General features: G+C 48.2%; 2 protein-coding genes across 3 annotated transcripts; both read right to left on the bottom strand.

Annotated features, from left to right (window-relative positions):
* Positions 1-97: 97 nt before the first annotated feature.
* Positions 98-4,459, bottom strand: LOC133469686 (uncharacterized). Its single transcript, XM_061757058.1, has 2 exons — positions 4,080-4,459; positions 98-2,225 (listed from the first exon to the last, which is right to left on the bottom strand). The coding sequence occupies exons 1-2, from the start codon at positions 4,172-4,174 to the stop codon at positions 968-970; spliced, it is 1,353 nt and encodes a 450-aa protein (XP_061613042.1). The 5' UTR covers positions 4,175-4,459; the 3' UTR covers positions 98-967.
* Positions 4,460-5,643: 1,184 nt separating this feature from the next.
* LOC133474522 (homeodomain-interacting protein kinase 4-like) lies at positions 5,644-9,400 on the bottom strand. 2 transcript variants are annotated; one of them, XR_009787527.1, is made up of 3 exons: positions 8,794-9,400; positions 6,331-7,100; positions 5,644-5,713 (listed from the first exon to the last, which is right to left on the bottom strand). XR_009787527.1 is itself a non-coding variant. In XM_061766316.1 (2 exons), exons 1-2 carry the CDS (start codon positions 8,910-8,912, stop codon positions 6,761-6,763), a joined length of 459 nt encoding a protein of 152 aa, XP_061622300.1. In that variant the 5' UTR covers positions 8,913-9,400; the 3' UTR covers positions 6,058-6,760. The 2 variants fall into 2 exon arrangements, 1 of the variants encoding a protein (XP_061622300.1); XM_061766316.1 differs by lacking the exon at positions 5,644-5,713 and having other exon boundaries at positions 6,058-7,100.
* Positions 9,401-15,197: the final 5,797 nt, after the last annotated feature.

Here is a 15,197-nt window from a genome sequence, read left to right as displayed (position 1 = left end):
ACAAATAACTCTTGTAACAATACTATATTCAACTTTTACCTGAAACATTAATTCATGAATGTTATTTGGGTTAGTTCCACACACATTGCCTTTTAGTTCAGAGGTTTCATATTTGTGCACCCTTTATTTTAAACCATGCAAACCTTTTGGATGCAACCCCCTCAAAAGAATCGTTTGGAACCAGAATCGAAATGAGAAACCGGAATCGGTACCGGGACCGCTCAATGCCCAAGTGCTTGTGCACAAATGGGAGACGCTTCTGAAGGTGGGTGTGTCAGAACCAAGTCCTTAGATAATGCGCCTGCCGACTTTGAAGGTGCGCAAGCCAGGTAACGTAAAAAAAGACTTCTGCATGAACAGGAGAATATGGCCCGAATGCGTAGATCGCTGTACGAAATACATGTAAACATCGACCATTAAACCCTGCCTGGACCGATTGTAATTAGGGCGGCTGCGGCTCAGTCGGTAGAGCGGGTCAGCCACTGACCAAATCCCGGCTCCGACTGTCCTTGAGCAAGGCACTGAACCCTAAATTGCCTGGAGGTCGGCATTGTGAAGGAGAAACTGTTCTCAAATGCCTTACCTGGTTAAACAAAGGAAAATAAACAATATATATATATATGTTCATGTAAAGAAATAAAAAAAACTAATAAGTATAGAACCTGTGTAAAATTACAGAACATTATAGAACCGTTGTAGGGTGACTAGAAGGTTCAAATGAAGTCAAAGGAGGCAACATTTGAAGAAAGTAAACGTTGTGTTGTGGCTTAAAGTGCTTACATGAGAAAGAATGCAGAGAAACACTGGTGTTCTGGGACGTCCCGGATTTTTTGTAGAACCTTTTCGTCACATTGTGACGCTCGTTTCTCTTTTGCGTCGCATCACGTGCGCAGCTTAAAGATGAGGTAGCCGGGTTTAGGGTTCAAAGGTAAACGCATCATCTTGTCAGTCAATTGATTGACACCTATTACACCATCTTTTTGGTCTTGTGTTGATTGACACTTGAGGCCAGATAGTTGAGGTAGTTGAGGTCGAAGGTCATGTTGCTGCGGGTTCTACGCGTCGCTCGGCCCACCGGCGCTCTTTCCAAGTCAACTTTGTCCTTTTTCACTCGCGACCTGTAAACCGGTGACGACTCGTCATTTTTAACTCGCAATTTGTTAACCCGTGACGGCTCATTTTTAACTCGCGACGACTTGTCATTTTTAACTCGAGATGACTCATTTTTAACTTGGGACGCGTAAACCCGCGATGACTCATCAGTTTTAAGTCGCGACGCCTTAACTTGTGACAACTCATCATTTTTAACTCGCAGTAACTTGTTAACGCGTGACCACTCATCATTTGTAACTCGCAACGGCTTGTTAACCAGTGACGTGTTGTTGTGTTTCACGCGTGACTTGTTAACTTGTGATGGCACATGAGCTTGTGTCATCTTGGCAACTCGTGCCGATCTGTCGTTCGGTCGGGATGACTGGTTAACTCGTGATGATTTGTCATTTTTAACTCGTGGCAACCCATCATGAACTCGTGATCTTTTGTCATTGTTAACTCGCGATGACGGGTCGTTATTGACTCCTGAGGACTCGTCGTTAACTTGTGACGATAGGTCATCGTTAGCTTGTGATGATCGGTCATTAACTGGCGACGACTGGTTAACCCGGGAGAACTGGTTCTCATTAACTTGTGACAAGTCTTTCATTTGTGTTGATTGGTTAAGTCGTGACGACCCATGGTCATGAACCGCAGATGACCCATCATGGTCATCTTGCGGCAACTTGTCAGGTCCAGAATGAAGAACCTGGTCCGGGTCCTTTACGGGGTGGCTGCCTTGATGAAGGGGAATGTGGTCCGGTTGTGGAACGATTCGGTTCATTCGGAAGAAGAGACAGATTTTTATCCACCAGGTCTTCGCTGACTGGACCTTCGGACCTCGTCCAGGAGGACCTACACTAGGTGGAAGTGGATCGGGCCTCCTGTTGGTCGTGCAGAATTGAAAGCAATTCTGCCACCAGGCCTTCGACTTGGCATCCGGACCCTGACCAGGAGGCTCATCATCTCTAGGATCAGAACTAGGTGGAGGAACTGAATTGTCTGTCCTTTTGGTGCCGAGGAAACGACAGAACCTTTGACGCCAGTTCCTTGGCTTGACTGTTAGACCTAGGTCCTCCTTCTGGAAGTTGCTGGCTGGACAGAACTTCATTTTATCAAAGCTGTCAGTCACACTGAAAGAACACAAAAATCAGTCCATCAATCGGTTAGTCAATATACCTTTTTGTAATATTTGTAAAAAATGGGCAGTGGCAAAATGCAAGTGATGACTGATGAACTGAGAAGTTGTTGTGCTTGGGATTGCACAGTATGGTAGAATGAACTAATGTGAACCCACAATAGTTTGTGTAACTGGAGGAAAACAGGTTTACTCCAGTGAGTTCCTTTTAAGGGAATAGCTCCACTCATTGTTTTGACTGTCCTCACGCTTCCAAGACTTATTGGAAACGTTTGTGTCCTGGGCGCTTATAAAAGTCTTTAGCTAGGTTTGACATGCAGACTTTTTTCCTATTCCGTGGCGTGATCTGTAGATCATGTGGCGTGATCTATTCCGATCTGGTGTTGACACGGACCACTGCATTTAAACCGAACAGCCGCTTTACAGACAACTCCGCCGACTTTGGAATCCGCCATCGCCCCGGGCACCAACACACTAACGCCCTGTCGCGACGACCCTGCGAGGCTGGGGATCAAGAAGACCCGTACGACACCGCCGCATCCCCAGAGTGACGGACCGGTGGAGCGATTCTACCGCACCTTGGCCAAAAGCTCGCCTTCCTAGCCAGCTGCCAACAGTGAGACTGGGACCTTCACCACACCTGGTCCTCTGGGCGTATCAGACAGCCATCCGGGAGTTAACAAAATGAACCCCTGGACACAACAAGGACAAGGACAGGAGCGGAAGCATTCAGGACAAAGGTAGTGGGGACCCGGCTGTACAACTGAAGTGTGGTGGGCGTGGCTATGGAAATTCTCAACATCTATGCAAACAGTGCAAGTGAGGGGATAACCAGGAAGTTTGCATACTTCTCATTTCTTGCTAGCAATGAGTGAGTGGCTCCACCCAAGCAAATAAGGACCAGGGGAGTGTTTCTGCAGACACATGCCAATCCTGGCCTATATTGTCCTGTCCTTCCTTCGCAGGGTGGAGCACTTCTACTCCACGCAACACTCGAATCTAATGTGGCATATGATTTCTTTTCCTCATCTTTCTTACAACTTGTGTCCAGTCTTTCGTTGTCTACCTTTGCTATATTATTGAGTTATATTTTCACTTTTTTTTCTCTGTCTCTCCCCTTTAAAACTTTGTTCTCACCAATTGAAATGTTCGATAACGAGCCATCAGAATACAAAGAACCACAGTGGCAGCTGGAAAAACTCCACTGTAGCACAGTAAAACTGTTCCGGCACAAAACGGAGAGATTCTCCTGTTCGGGACTCATCCGGGGCCAGAGGCGGAGGGGGAACCCGGGCTGGGCTACTTTTGCAGGCTGCGAGATCAGCGCAGGGAATTGCATGGCGTGGCCCTCTGGTCTCTCAATCAAGCCGACAGCCGCTGTCAAGGGGAGGACTTTGTCGCTGGCCCACAGGTGTGGGTCTACAGTCCGGTCAGAAAGAGATCTGTCCCCCAAGCTCACGAGCCACTGGATGGGACCCTACACCGTTCTGAAGAAAACAGTGCGGCTACAGAGGAGAAGCCGTGTGGCGGTCCTTCACTGGGACCGACTGGCCCTTACCTTACATCACCAGAAGGGGAGGCCGGGCCGGCGAATCGGCCTCCGAACACCCAGCGTCCGACCACGAGGCGCCGTCGACTTCCCCGACGGCTGGAGGACGGCGGCCTGCTAAGCGGGCCGGGCTATGTAGCGTCAGAGGAATCCCCAGGATGCCGAGCGGGATTGGAAACAGTTGTACGAATACCGCGTTCTTGTTATCCGCCCGCCGTATGTCGCCAATGAACTCAGTCCTTAGCGGGCGAAGTTTGTTTTAAAGCCAGCGTACGGGACCGGGTCCCGGCGGCGACTTACTACAAGCTGCTGGTCTTGTGGTCGCGCAAGTGGGTCATGGTGAGAAAGGGGTGTTTGAGCGCAGCCTCGGGGGTGATCCTGCGTTTGGGGTCCATCTGGAGAAGACACTTGAGGAGGTCCACAAAAGCCTTGCGATCCTCCAACTCCACTGGCTCGCTCACGTCCGGCTTGAGCTGCAGTTGATTCAGATGACCACCGTTAGCTTTTGCATTTGCAGAATACACACGTGAATGCTCTGAAGAAAACAGACGTCATGCACAAGATAAAAAAGGTCTATCATGAGGAAAACAATTGGATGTTATGAGGAGAGAAAAATTATATTACACAATTTTGTTTTTTTCTTTACTAATGGGAGAAAAGATGTAATTGTGTTATTTTACAAAAACTGATGTCAATTACAAGAAAAAAAGATCATTTATGGGGGGGGGGGGGGGGGAGAAGCAATATATACGTGGAAAAAAAATACATAATTTGACAATTTTTTTTGGAATGAAAATGTATCATTTTACAAGACAAGTAATGTCGTTTATGAGAAAAAAAATGTAATTTTATAAAGAATGAATGTACATTTGAAGGATGTCAGAATATCCAACGCTCAACGGTTCGGTAATCCCACCATATGATATTTGTTGCGATATTGTGGGAAAGCTAACGAACGGTATCGCAGGAAGGTCGACGGAAGCGAGAGGCGAGGAGACGAGGCACACGCAGCGGCACCCGAGACCTCTCGTCTTCGTGCTGGCCCAGTCCTCCTCCATCGGCTTGAGGAGTTTCTGTGCATTTTACCGTGAACATCTTCAAATCACACCCAACGCTGTGAAAAGCCATTTGCACTCTGCAGTTTCCCCACTTGAATGTTTGAGACCATCAAACTCATGTAAATATCAAACCAAACTGTTTTTAAATTGGGATTTCATTTATTGTGGTGGGGGGGGGGGGGGGGGGGGGGGCCTATTCAAAGTTATCCCGCTGCAGAACCCAAGTGCGCTTCAGCTTGACATCACAAACTGATGGCTGAACATTCTCCTTCAGGATTTTCTGCTAAAGAGCAGAATTCAGGGTTCCGTCAATCACAGCAAGTTGTCCAGGTCCTGAAGGAGCAAAGCAGACCGAGACCTACACACTACTGCCACCGTGTTTGACTGTTGGATGCCATTTTTGCCCTGCAGGGAGCCCTCATCAGGCTTGGGTGTAGCTAGTGAAAATAAACTAAAAATGTGATTAGCCACAATTAATTCCTGATTCAACAAGGGGGGGCGGGGGTAATTACTTTTCCACACAGGCCCAGGTAGCTTTGAATCGGAATAGTTTCAAAACAGCCTCTTATGTTTGTCAGGTATTTACATTTGTTTGATGATCTTAAAAATGAGACTTGAATGAACGATCGGCATTTCGTCCGCGTGCAAACGCAGCATTTCTGTATTTCAAAAGATATTTTAGTAGAAAAGATGTAACTTTACGAAAAACTGGATTTCAATTATTATTAGGGGGGGGGAAGAAATCATCTTAATTAGCGTTAGCATGTTGCTGATAGAAAAATGCCGACTTACTTTGACCAGGTCATCCAAACACTTGAAGGACCACGGCAGCGAATCGGGAGCAACTCCGGCTTTGTCCTGGTACTCCCTCTCGGTCTACAAACAAGTCTGGTGTTGACTCACCCGCACTTGGGTTTTACTCAGCCAAATGCATTCATTTTGATTTTCAAGTCAGCGGTGCCGTGACTCGACAAATTTAGTCTGGCACGACGGCATTTTGTGTCAGACTACTGCCGCCAAATGTCGATGGACTCGAACGTGCCGTGCCGCCTTCTTGGCCAGGGGCGACGTTGCAAAAAGAGATGTTCTGGCTCAACTGGTCTTGTACCTTTTTTTAAATAAAGGTTCAATAAAATAACGACCGGTATGAGCTAGTTCGTGACAGAACAGATGGAAATTGGTGAGCAGGTTGACAGACAACACGGAAATAGTTCGATCTTTTAGCGAAGAAGGCAATTCTGCTGTTGACTTGTGAAACCAGCTCACGGGTTGCACTTTTTTTTTTTTGAAATTGCTTAATAGAAAATCGACTGGCGGCTAGCGGCTAGCTGGTGTCGTCGACTTGGCGGCTGGCCTGATGATGGGTTCCCTTCGTGAGTTTATCAGCGAAACAACTGGCAAAACTACCGTTCCGTTCGATTTGCGTCGCGAGGCGGGCACAAATGGCGATCGATTGAACGTGAACAATGTTACGCGACGACGTGTGACCTCACCATGAGCCGCCATTTGGGATGATCTCCGTCGTTGTCTCTGTCGCTCCTCTTGAAATACTTGTGAGCGATGTTGCTGGCGTTCAGTAGATGATCGGGAATGCGACCCACCACCTCGATCATGCTCCGCAACTGGAAACACCGCAGGTGGGTCAATCCCCAAACATGAAGATTTCAACAACAACAAAATAAATCAGGTATTGGAACAGTTTCGGTCGTACACAACACCACACACACAAAGACCGTGTTTGTGTTGCACCAATGTCTTCTTATCTGGTCCGCTAAGACCGAAAATTTGGACAAAAACAGCCCAATTGTCTTTGTGTGTAACTAGCATTAGCACTGTCGATGGCTGCCATGTTGGTAGGGGGACTTATTCAAAATAGAGTCGTACCGGTTAGCACATCTGCCTCACAGTTGTGAGGACCGGGGATCAATACCCGGCCCCGCCTGCATGTTCTGCCGCGGGGTCGTGCCGCCGAACGGCTACGAGCGCGGCCGGCGCTTTGAAAACTACCAAACCGCGAACTCCTTCGAAGCTGCTGCCCCCGCGACCCGACTCCGGACAAGTGGATGAAAACGGACGGACGTGTGCATGCGATACATTTGACCAGGAAAGATTCAACAAAGAGAGTTCAAGATGACCTACCATGTTGTAGTTGGAGTTGGCCAAGAAGAGGTAGTTTCCCAGGTACAAAAAGGACAAGACGCATCCCAGAGACCACATGTCGATGGCCTCGGAGAAGGGAAGACCGAGGGCCACTTCCGGCGCCCTGTCGGGGGTGGAGTCGCACGATTGGTCGGAGAACTGAACAATCGGTAGCAGAATCACAAGACTCGCGAAGAACGTGCAGGATCCGAGGCACGAGAAGGTTGTGCCAGAGAACGGAGCCTGGTCCCAACCGACCCGAACCTGAGAGAGGATTGGGCCCCCCGATTTTAGCGCCTTCTCGACGCCGATCGCGCGTGTAAAGTCGCGCTCCAACTACAGCGAATTAGGGCCATTTCAATTACAACTATTTCTTCTACACTTTGTTGGAGCTGCGCTTGTTGTTGTTGTTTTTTTAAGTGCTCTTCTAAAGCAACTCAATAAGTCTGCTTCCAATAAACAAGGCCCAAAAACAAAAGCCTCCCTTGCGCCGGAGCGGCCAGCTCCAGTAACATTTGACAACGGAACGCGATATGAATTAATGAAGGCATTTGCCCCCCGCTGACCCTTTGGGGGCTTTTGCACCGAGCAGCCCAGCAACTCCAAAAGGTTCCTGTGGCCCTCGTGCTTTGTTTCTCCATCGCGCACATGAGGCTGATGTTGCTCATTACTGACACCGACTGGATGGACAAATATTGCTGGTATTTGGAGCTTTATTCGCTCTTTAACCATTTAGCATCGGCTCATTTGGAATTGGATGATTTGATTTCTACTTCAACAGTCTGTAGTGTGAAGTGGTCGAGAATTTCAACTGTATCGGAAAAACACAACAATCATCCAAGTTAGCTCAATGCTGCCAAACAAAATTGCGCAATACAAACTGAGGGTTTGATCCAGATTGAAAGCAAAATCTGAGATCATTACGTGATCTCCTCTCATTTCCGTTTTGAACAACCCATTTTCAGGAACGATCTCAAATTCGATCAGATGACCTCGGAACCCTGACGCGGTTGCCGGCCGACCGCAGCCTGTAAATTCAATACATCGTTATTTGTGAGAATAAAGTCTTTTCTTTTCATTTGGCATCGGATGCGCACCCAAATATGCTGGATCACACACTACTACTAAATCTTTATTTTGGTCCATAATTGCATAAGCCTTAACATCTCCACCTGACATCAGCTGGCACAATGCACACCTTGATTTGCTTTTACTGCACAGCCACAATTTGGTCTAGAAGTGACTCAGAACAAAATCTTGTTCTGAAGGCAATTTTAAGTAAATCAGAATTAAAAATTGGACAGGAGAAGGGTAAACATAATAATAATAATAATAATACAAGTGGTATGAATCTCGGTAGTCGGCCTACTCAAAGATCTCAAATCTGGGTTCTGAAATCCTGATCTCGTGATATCCAGAGCAGATTTAAAAGTTCTTTGACAAAAACTTCCAAGATCAACTCGATCCGGGTTAGGGACAAAAGGGTTGAAGAAATACTGATTATTCTGACCCAGATTCCATTTTTTGGAAATATTCGCCCCTGGTGGTTTCGACAGCAATCCAGAGGAGATTTCCCAGAAGATACCCGTCCTTGTTCAGAGGACACTGCCTAAACCTGTAGGCCAGAATGTGGTCCTAAGAACAGATCCCAGTGCAGAAGATATTTTCAAGCTAGCGCATTGGATACGGTCAAGCCCCGAGGCAGCCTTGGACTCTGGCCGTCCAGGGCCATTGGCTTTCGAAGGCGATTTCTTCGCAGTCCTTGTCGTCGTCGAGGCCTACGCGGACGGCACACTGAAAGGATTTGCTCTACACACCTGTTGCCCATGGGCTGCAGGGCCACGCCGTAACTTTGGTGCGCTTCCGAGGTGGTGATGGACAGTCCGAAGTCGATCAGCTTGACCCGGAAGGGCGTCGCGCTGTGGTTGACCAGCATGATGTTGTCTGACTTGAGGTCCGTGTGGATCACGCCGATGCTCTTCAGGGCGTCGAAAGCCGTCAGGAGCTAAAAACACAGCAGACGTTGATTGACAGGCGAGCCGAGCTCACTTCAACATAGTTCCTTTGCGCCAACATACTACAAGAGGGCGGCAAAGCAACAGGGCTGGGCGATGCGGCCTCAAAACAGAAAACCCCGACTCGGCCCTGCCCCCAAAATCGGAGTTTTGATTTGAATTGATCTTTTCCCCTTCAATAAAAAGTCAAAGCTAACGGCAACGACATTGTTCAAATCTTGGGGAACGTTTTCAACATTTTTTTTTTTTAAACATTTTAAGGACCCTATAAGTGACAAAAAATGTTTTTTGTAAATCTGACAGACCAATGAAAGGAATGTTTAGAAATTTCAATGAATTAAAAATTAAAATCAATCAATCAAGTATATGAAATCAGGCTTCAGAATGGCTACAAATTGAGACGTTGTCGGGTTTCGGCCGCAAAAAAAACAAAACAAAAAAAAAACGCCCGACAGATCTTCCAGTCGCCGTGGGTGCACAAGGCAGAGACGCTGTTGCCCAAAAAAACACAAAGCACATCACAGTTCAGGGAAGATGCATTTTTTTCAGCTTGTCAGCGTAGCTTGGTGGCTAATGGGCCAAGGTGGAATCAATAAGGTGAAACGGAGGCGCTCGGGGGAGGGCCGCAGCCCCGAGCGAGCCGCAGCTTTTAACCCGGCCCCAAAAATCTGAGAAAAAAAAAAAAAACTGAGATGGTGAAAGAGTTGAACAACAATCTTCTGTTGTTCACTGAAAAACTGTTGGGTTGGAGCTTCACCTGTTTGTTCACCTTCATTAGGAGCTGAATCATTTGCAGCAGGGCTCGGCCCCCATTAAGTCAGGCCTCACGAATACCGCGTCAAAGTCGAGTTTTTACTCCCGAGTCCTCGACTTGTCAAGTTAAGTCTGACTGGAGTCCGTTCACGTGATCGGCGTCTACCTGTTGTGCGACGGGTCGGATGTCGCCGGGCGAGAAGGTCTTCCATTTCTTGTCGTACACCATGCTGAACAAGCTGGTGTCCAGAAGCTCAAAGACCAGACACGGGTGCCCGTTGTAGGCGAAGGTCTCGATGAACTCCACGATGCTCTTCTTGTCCGGGTCCAGCACGCTCACGATCTCCTGCATGTAGACCTGAGGACACCAAATTTAGCTCCCATGGTGGAAATCCACAGAAAGCAAAAGCACTCACACTCTGTCCTCAAGTACAAGTACACATTTGGTGGGGGGGGGGGGGGGGGGGGAAATACCACAAAAAGTACAAGTGCTGATTCAACTCCTGTACTTACCTAAAAATAAATGCAGTTGCCAGGGTGATATTTTTGTTGTTGCTTGTGCTGTGTAATGGAAATTGATATTGTGGACCGGGTTTTAGTGAGTTCTTGCGCCTTCAGTAGTGAATCGCAGCAGTTGGTTTCAATCCACCCCGCGGCCCGTGTGCTCAAGAACAACAAGGAAAGGTCGCATCCGCCGCTCGCCACTGGCATTCAGAACAAGTCTGTGCGTAAAAACCTGGACTTGGGGTGAGCTGCAGAAACTGGCAGCAGCGAAGTGCACAACCTGTGGCCACCGTGTTCACGTGGTGTGTACATGGACCCTTGTCTTTGGTGCTCGCATTTTTTGGGAAAAACTTGCATTTATTAACCGTAGGTCCGAAGGTAGTGAGTGCTGTGAAGAAGTGGAACCAGTGGAAGTTCTATTTAATGGAACCATGAAATCATGGAAAAATATGAACGAGTGTGTCAACAAAAGCAACAAATAAATTCATTATTCTAGTCAAGTGATGCAGGAACAGCTACGTTCTTTAAATTGTATTTTATCATGATTTTATGTTTTTGCTGTATCTTTTTAGTGTGAAGTGGTTGGGATGAAAATCAGGACCTCGAAATCTGAGGCCATGGTCCTCAGTCGGAAAAGGGTGGCGTGCCCTCTCCGGGTCGGGGACGAGATCCTGCCCCAAGTGGAGGAGTTCAAGTAACTCGGGGTTTTGTTCACGAGTGAGGGAAGAATGGAGCGGGAGAGCTACAGGCGGATCGGTGCCGCGTCTGCAGTGATGCGGACTTCTGTATCGGTCTGTCGTGGTGAAGAAGGATTCTGGATTTACCGGTCGATCTACGTTCCTACCCTCACCGATGGGGACCGAAAGAAGGAGATCCCGGTTACAAGCGGCCGAAATGAGCTTCCTCCGCAGGGTGTCCGGGCTCTCCCTTAGAGATGGGGCGAGAAGCTCAGTCATCCGGGAGGGGCTCAGAGTAGATCGGCTTGATCTGGCTCCTCTCGATGCGGAGGAGGCAATTTTGTGGTTAGTGTGCTCCCCGGACGCCGTCCCGCTGGACGATCCAGGACACGCCGGAGAGACTACGTTTCCCGGCTGGCCCGGGAAAGCCTCGGGATCCGGCAGAAGAGCTGGACGAAGTGGCTGGCGAGAGGGAAGTCTGGGCGAGTTCATTTGAGATACAAGTGATTTGAGCTTCTATCTTGGTTACGGAACAAATGAAACTCCTAAATCAAAGTACCTCTGTAACTGAAAAAATCTCTTTAAGTACAGTAACCAAGCACTGCTACTTGTTTACTTCCTACCACTGCAGAGATCTCGTGGTTGAACATTGGGGAACACCCACCTCGTTTTCAAACACCGTGTAGTTCTTGTGGACTTTGAGTGCCACGTCCTTGCCGGTGTTCAAGTTGTTACACTTGAACACGTGGGCGCTGATTCCTCGGTCCAGAAGCTTTTGGATGCGGTAGAAGCTGGTGTTGCTCTTCACGTCGGTGCCTTCCATCTCTGCCAGATCCTGGGAGTCCACCTCAGAAGGACACGTTGAAGGACACGCTGAAGAACATGCAGAGAACGGAGACTGCGGAAAGGTCAGTTGGAGGGCATACGGCAGCACACGTGGAAACATGTACACCTATATTGGACATCAGAACCTAGACCACAGGATAGAAACTACCCAGATTAGACGACAGCGCAGAGGCCAAAGGATAGATAGACCCTAGCCTGCTGAGTAGGACCTAATCCACAGGATGAATTCTAACGTGGACAGTAGATGAGCGATCAGGGCCCGGTATTTCCAAAATGTTATCTTGATCAGAATGATTTGGAATTCATAATCCCATTTTTGCGTTTCCCGGTCGACTTGATTTGGTAGTTTTTCCAAAGAATTTCAGACAGGCTCAATCCGATTCTGACACCACAAGGATGAAAGAATCTGATTTATTTTCATTCTGATATTCTTAAAATTGCCTTCAGCATGATAGTATGTTCTTGGTCACATCTTTGGGACAAAAACCCACCTGTGAATTTTCTGTAAAAGCAATTCAAATTCAGACTTATGCCGTTACTGACCAAAATAATGCTTTCAATTTTTCCCCAGTTCCAAGTGTTGCGCTCAAGACCACATGCTCTACGACCAAGACTTGCCTGAGACCAGAACTCACCGAGACCAAGACAACACCAACACCGTGAAAATGTCTTTTCAAAAGCATGACAAGGTTGAACAGTTAAAGAGCGTTCTCTCTTGACTGTCAAGTTTCTTTTAAATACTTTTGGCAGCCCAAAAACAGCGTCTACATCTCTTTCGAAGCACAACATGAAAACATTCTCAAATCTTTTTTTTTTTTCAACTAAATTATTGCAAAATAAATTTATAGAGAGCGCTGAGGGTTCTAACTTGGAGAATAGAGAATGCATAAAAGATCCGAGATCCGGTGGACCCAACCTAGGAGATGCTTCCCAAGAAGAGAAGATGTTTTCCCCTAGCTAGCACAATGGATACAATCTAGTCCACAGGATACAATCTGGACACAGGACCACAGTAGAACCTAATCCATAAAATAGAACCTAGCAGAGAGGACAGATTCTAGTCCCCAAGATACAACCTTACCTGGACATTATATCAGGTTATATTTTAGTCCATAAAGTCTAGAGATGGGTATTGGTAAATGGACTGCACTTCTATAGCGCTTTATCTACACCATCACAGTGCCCAAAGTGCTTCACAAAGCCTCACATTCACACGCCAACGGGCGGGCGGCAGCTGCCAGGCCCACTCGGAGCAAATTAGGGTTCAGTGTCTCACCCGAGGACACTTCGACACGCGGACACTCGCAGCCGGCCGCCGGACGGCCCGGCCCGCTCCACCGACTGAGCAACAGACGCCCAGAAGATCGAAGCGAACCCGCACAGTAGAACCGTACGAAGTACAGAAGATAAAATCTAGTGCCGTGGACAAAACTTAACCTGCGGAATAAATCAGATAAAGGCAAATAGTCCAGAAAAGAGACCTAAGTCTACAAGATAGAGCCAAAACCGGAGAATAAACCAAAGGAATTTAACCTGGAGAGTAGAAGCGTGTTCAGAGAACAGAGCCTCGTCTCCACTGACCCCAGCCAGTACAACTAGAATAGAATAGACCCTAGTCCAGAGGACAGAACCGAACCTTTACAAACGACTCTAGTGCAGGGGATATGATTTAACACAGATAAAATAACCTAGTCCGGAAAATAGACTTTACACCTTAGCAAGAAAATAGAATCTAACGTAGAGAATAGACCGTAGTCCAGTCAATAGACCTTAGTGCAGGGTACAGCACCAAGACCAGTATGTCCGGTATAGTTCTAGTTCTAAGTTGAGTCCTTCACCCCACCCGTGATGTTGACACCTCCGCTGCGCATTACTGGAGGTCAGGTGCGCATTGTTACCTGTGTCATGTGTGGAGGATTTGAGAAGTATGACAGCGCGGTGGAGGACAACGCGGCAAAATACGGCGTGGTAGATGTGACGCTTCCGGTGGCGAGCAAGCAACATTTGACGTGTTTGTATGAAAAAAGCAACGCGGGAATCTTTGTCAGGGGGGACGGTGAGAAAGTTTCCCTTGTTTCACACGCCTACCATCAAAGTCACGTGATGTCATCAAGGTGGACCCGTGACATGCCCCCCCACTGATGACGTCAGATTCCTCGGTGATGTCGCCCAGCGAGCTACACCCCCGCCAGGCTGAGGTCATGACATCACCTTCGCAGGGTTGTAGCTGGGACATTTATTTTTTTTTTGTATATCCATCCATCCGGTCACTGATGGTGTAGTGGTACACTCGCCTGACTTTGGTGCGGGCGGCGTGGGTTCAGTTCCCACTCAGTGACGGTGTGAATGTGAGTGCGAATGGTTGTCCGTGTCTATATGTGCCCTGCGACTGACTGGCGACCAGTTCAGGGTGGAGTCCGCCTTTCGCCCGAAGTCAGCTGGGATAGGCTCCAGCGCCCCGTGACCCTAACCAGGATAAGCGGTGTTGAAAATGGATGGATCCATCCATCCATTTTTTACCGCGTATCCGAGGTCGGGTCGCGGGGGCAGTAGCTTCTCGCCCTATCTCTAAGGGAGAGCTCGGACACCCTGCGGAGGAAACTCATTTCGGCCGCTTGTATCCGGGATCTCGTTCTTTGGGTCACGACCCACAGCTCGTAACCAACTTTCACTGGAGCAGTTCGCAGCCGAGTGTGAAGCGGCCGGGATGAGAATCAGCACCTCCAATTCTGAGACCGTGGTCCTCAGTTGGAAAAGGGTGGCGTGCCCTCTGCGGGTCGGGGATGAGATCCTGCCCCAAGTGGAGGAGTTCAAGTATCTTGGGGTCTTGTTCACAAGTGAGGCAAGAATGGAACGGGAGATCGACAGGCGGATCGGTGCAGCGTGTGCAGTGATGCGGACTTTGTATCGATCCGTTGTGGTAAAGAAGGAGCTAAGCCGAAAGGCGAAGCTCTCGATTTACCGGTCGATCTACGTTCCTACCTTCACCTATGGTCACGACCTGTGGGTCGAATGTTGCTTGCTCAGCACCGGAAGCGCTCTCTAGTGTTGATTTTGTGGTTTTCGTTCGTCTTTGGAGACATTACACGACTCACTTACACAAGGGGAGACTTGCTAACCATCAAGCAGGCTACTCTGGACTTTCTTTCACAAACTTTCGCAAATCCGCTCAGTTTTTTCCCCCGAGTTACTCAGCGCAGCGGCGTCCGCGGTTTTCAGCGCATGGAGGCGGAGGCGGAGGCGGTGCGTTTCCGTCCATCCACCTCGCGAATCTACGCTCCCTACCCAACAAAATGGACGAGCTTCATCTTCTGATAAAGACCAGTAAAGACTTCGGACGTTCCGCCGCCATGTGCTTTACGGAGACTTGGCTTTGTGAGGCTGTACCCGACAGCGCCGTCATGCTTCCGGGTTTTCATCTTCACC

This window comes from Phyllopteryx taeniolatus, chromosome 2 (genome assembly GCF_024500385.1).
Source record: "Phyllopteryx taeniolatus isolate TA_2022b chromosome 2, UOR_Ptae_1.2, whole genome shotgun sequence".
NCBI classification, from domain to species: Eukaryota; Metazoa; Chordata; class Actinopteri; order Syngnathiformes; family Syngnathidae; genus Phyllopteryx; species Phyllopteryx taeniolatus.
The sequence above is the reverse complement of the archived record's forward strand: the minus strand, read 5'-3'. Positions and strand labels throughout refer to the sequence as shown.

Excerpts from the sequence above, each read along its gene's own strand:
- LOC133469686 (XM_061757058.1), bottom strand. The coding sequence starts at position 4,174 with ATGGACCCCAAACGCAGGATCACCCCCGAGGCTGCGCTCAAACACCCC. Across the intron at positions 2,226-4,079 it reads CACAAGACCAGCAGCTTGTA|TGTGACTGACAGCTTTGATA; the intron begins GTAAGTCGCCGC and ends GTGTTCTTTCAG.
- LOC133474522 (XM_061766316.1), bottom strand. The coding sequence starts at position 8,912 with ATGCTGGTCAACCACAGCGCGACGCCCTTCCGGGTCAAGCTGATCGAC. Across the intron at positions 7,101-8,793 it reads CTGCAGCCCATGGGCAACAG|GGCGCCGGAAGTGGCCCTCG; the intron begins GTGTGTAGAGCA and ends CACCCCCGACAG.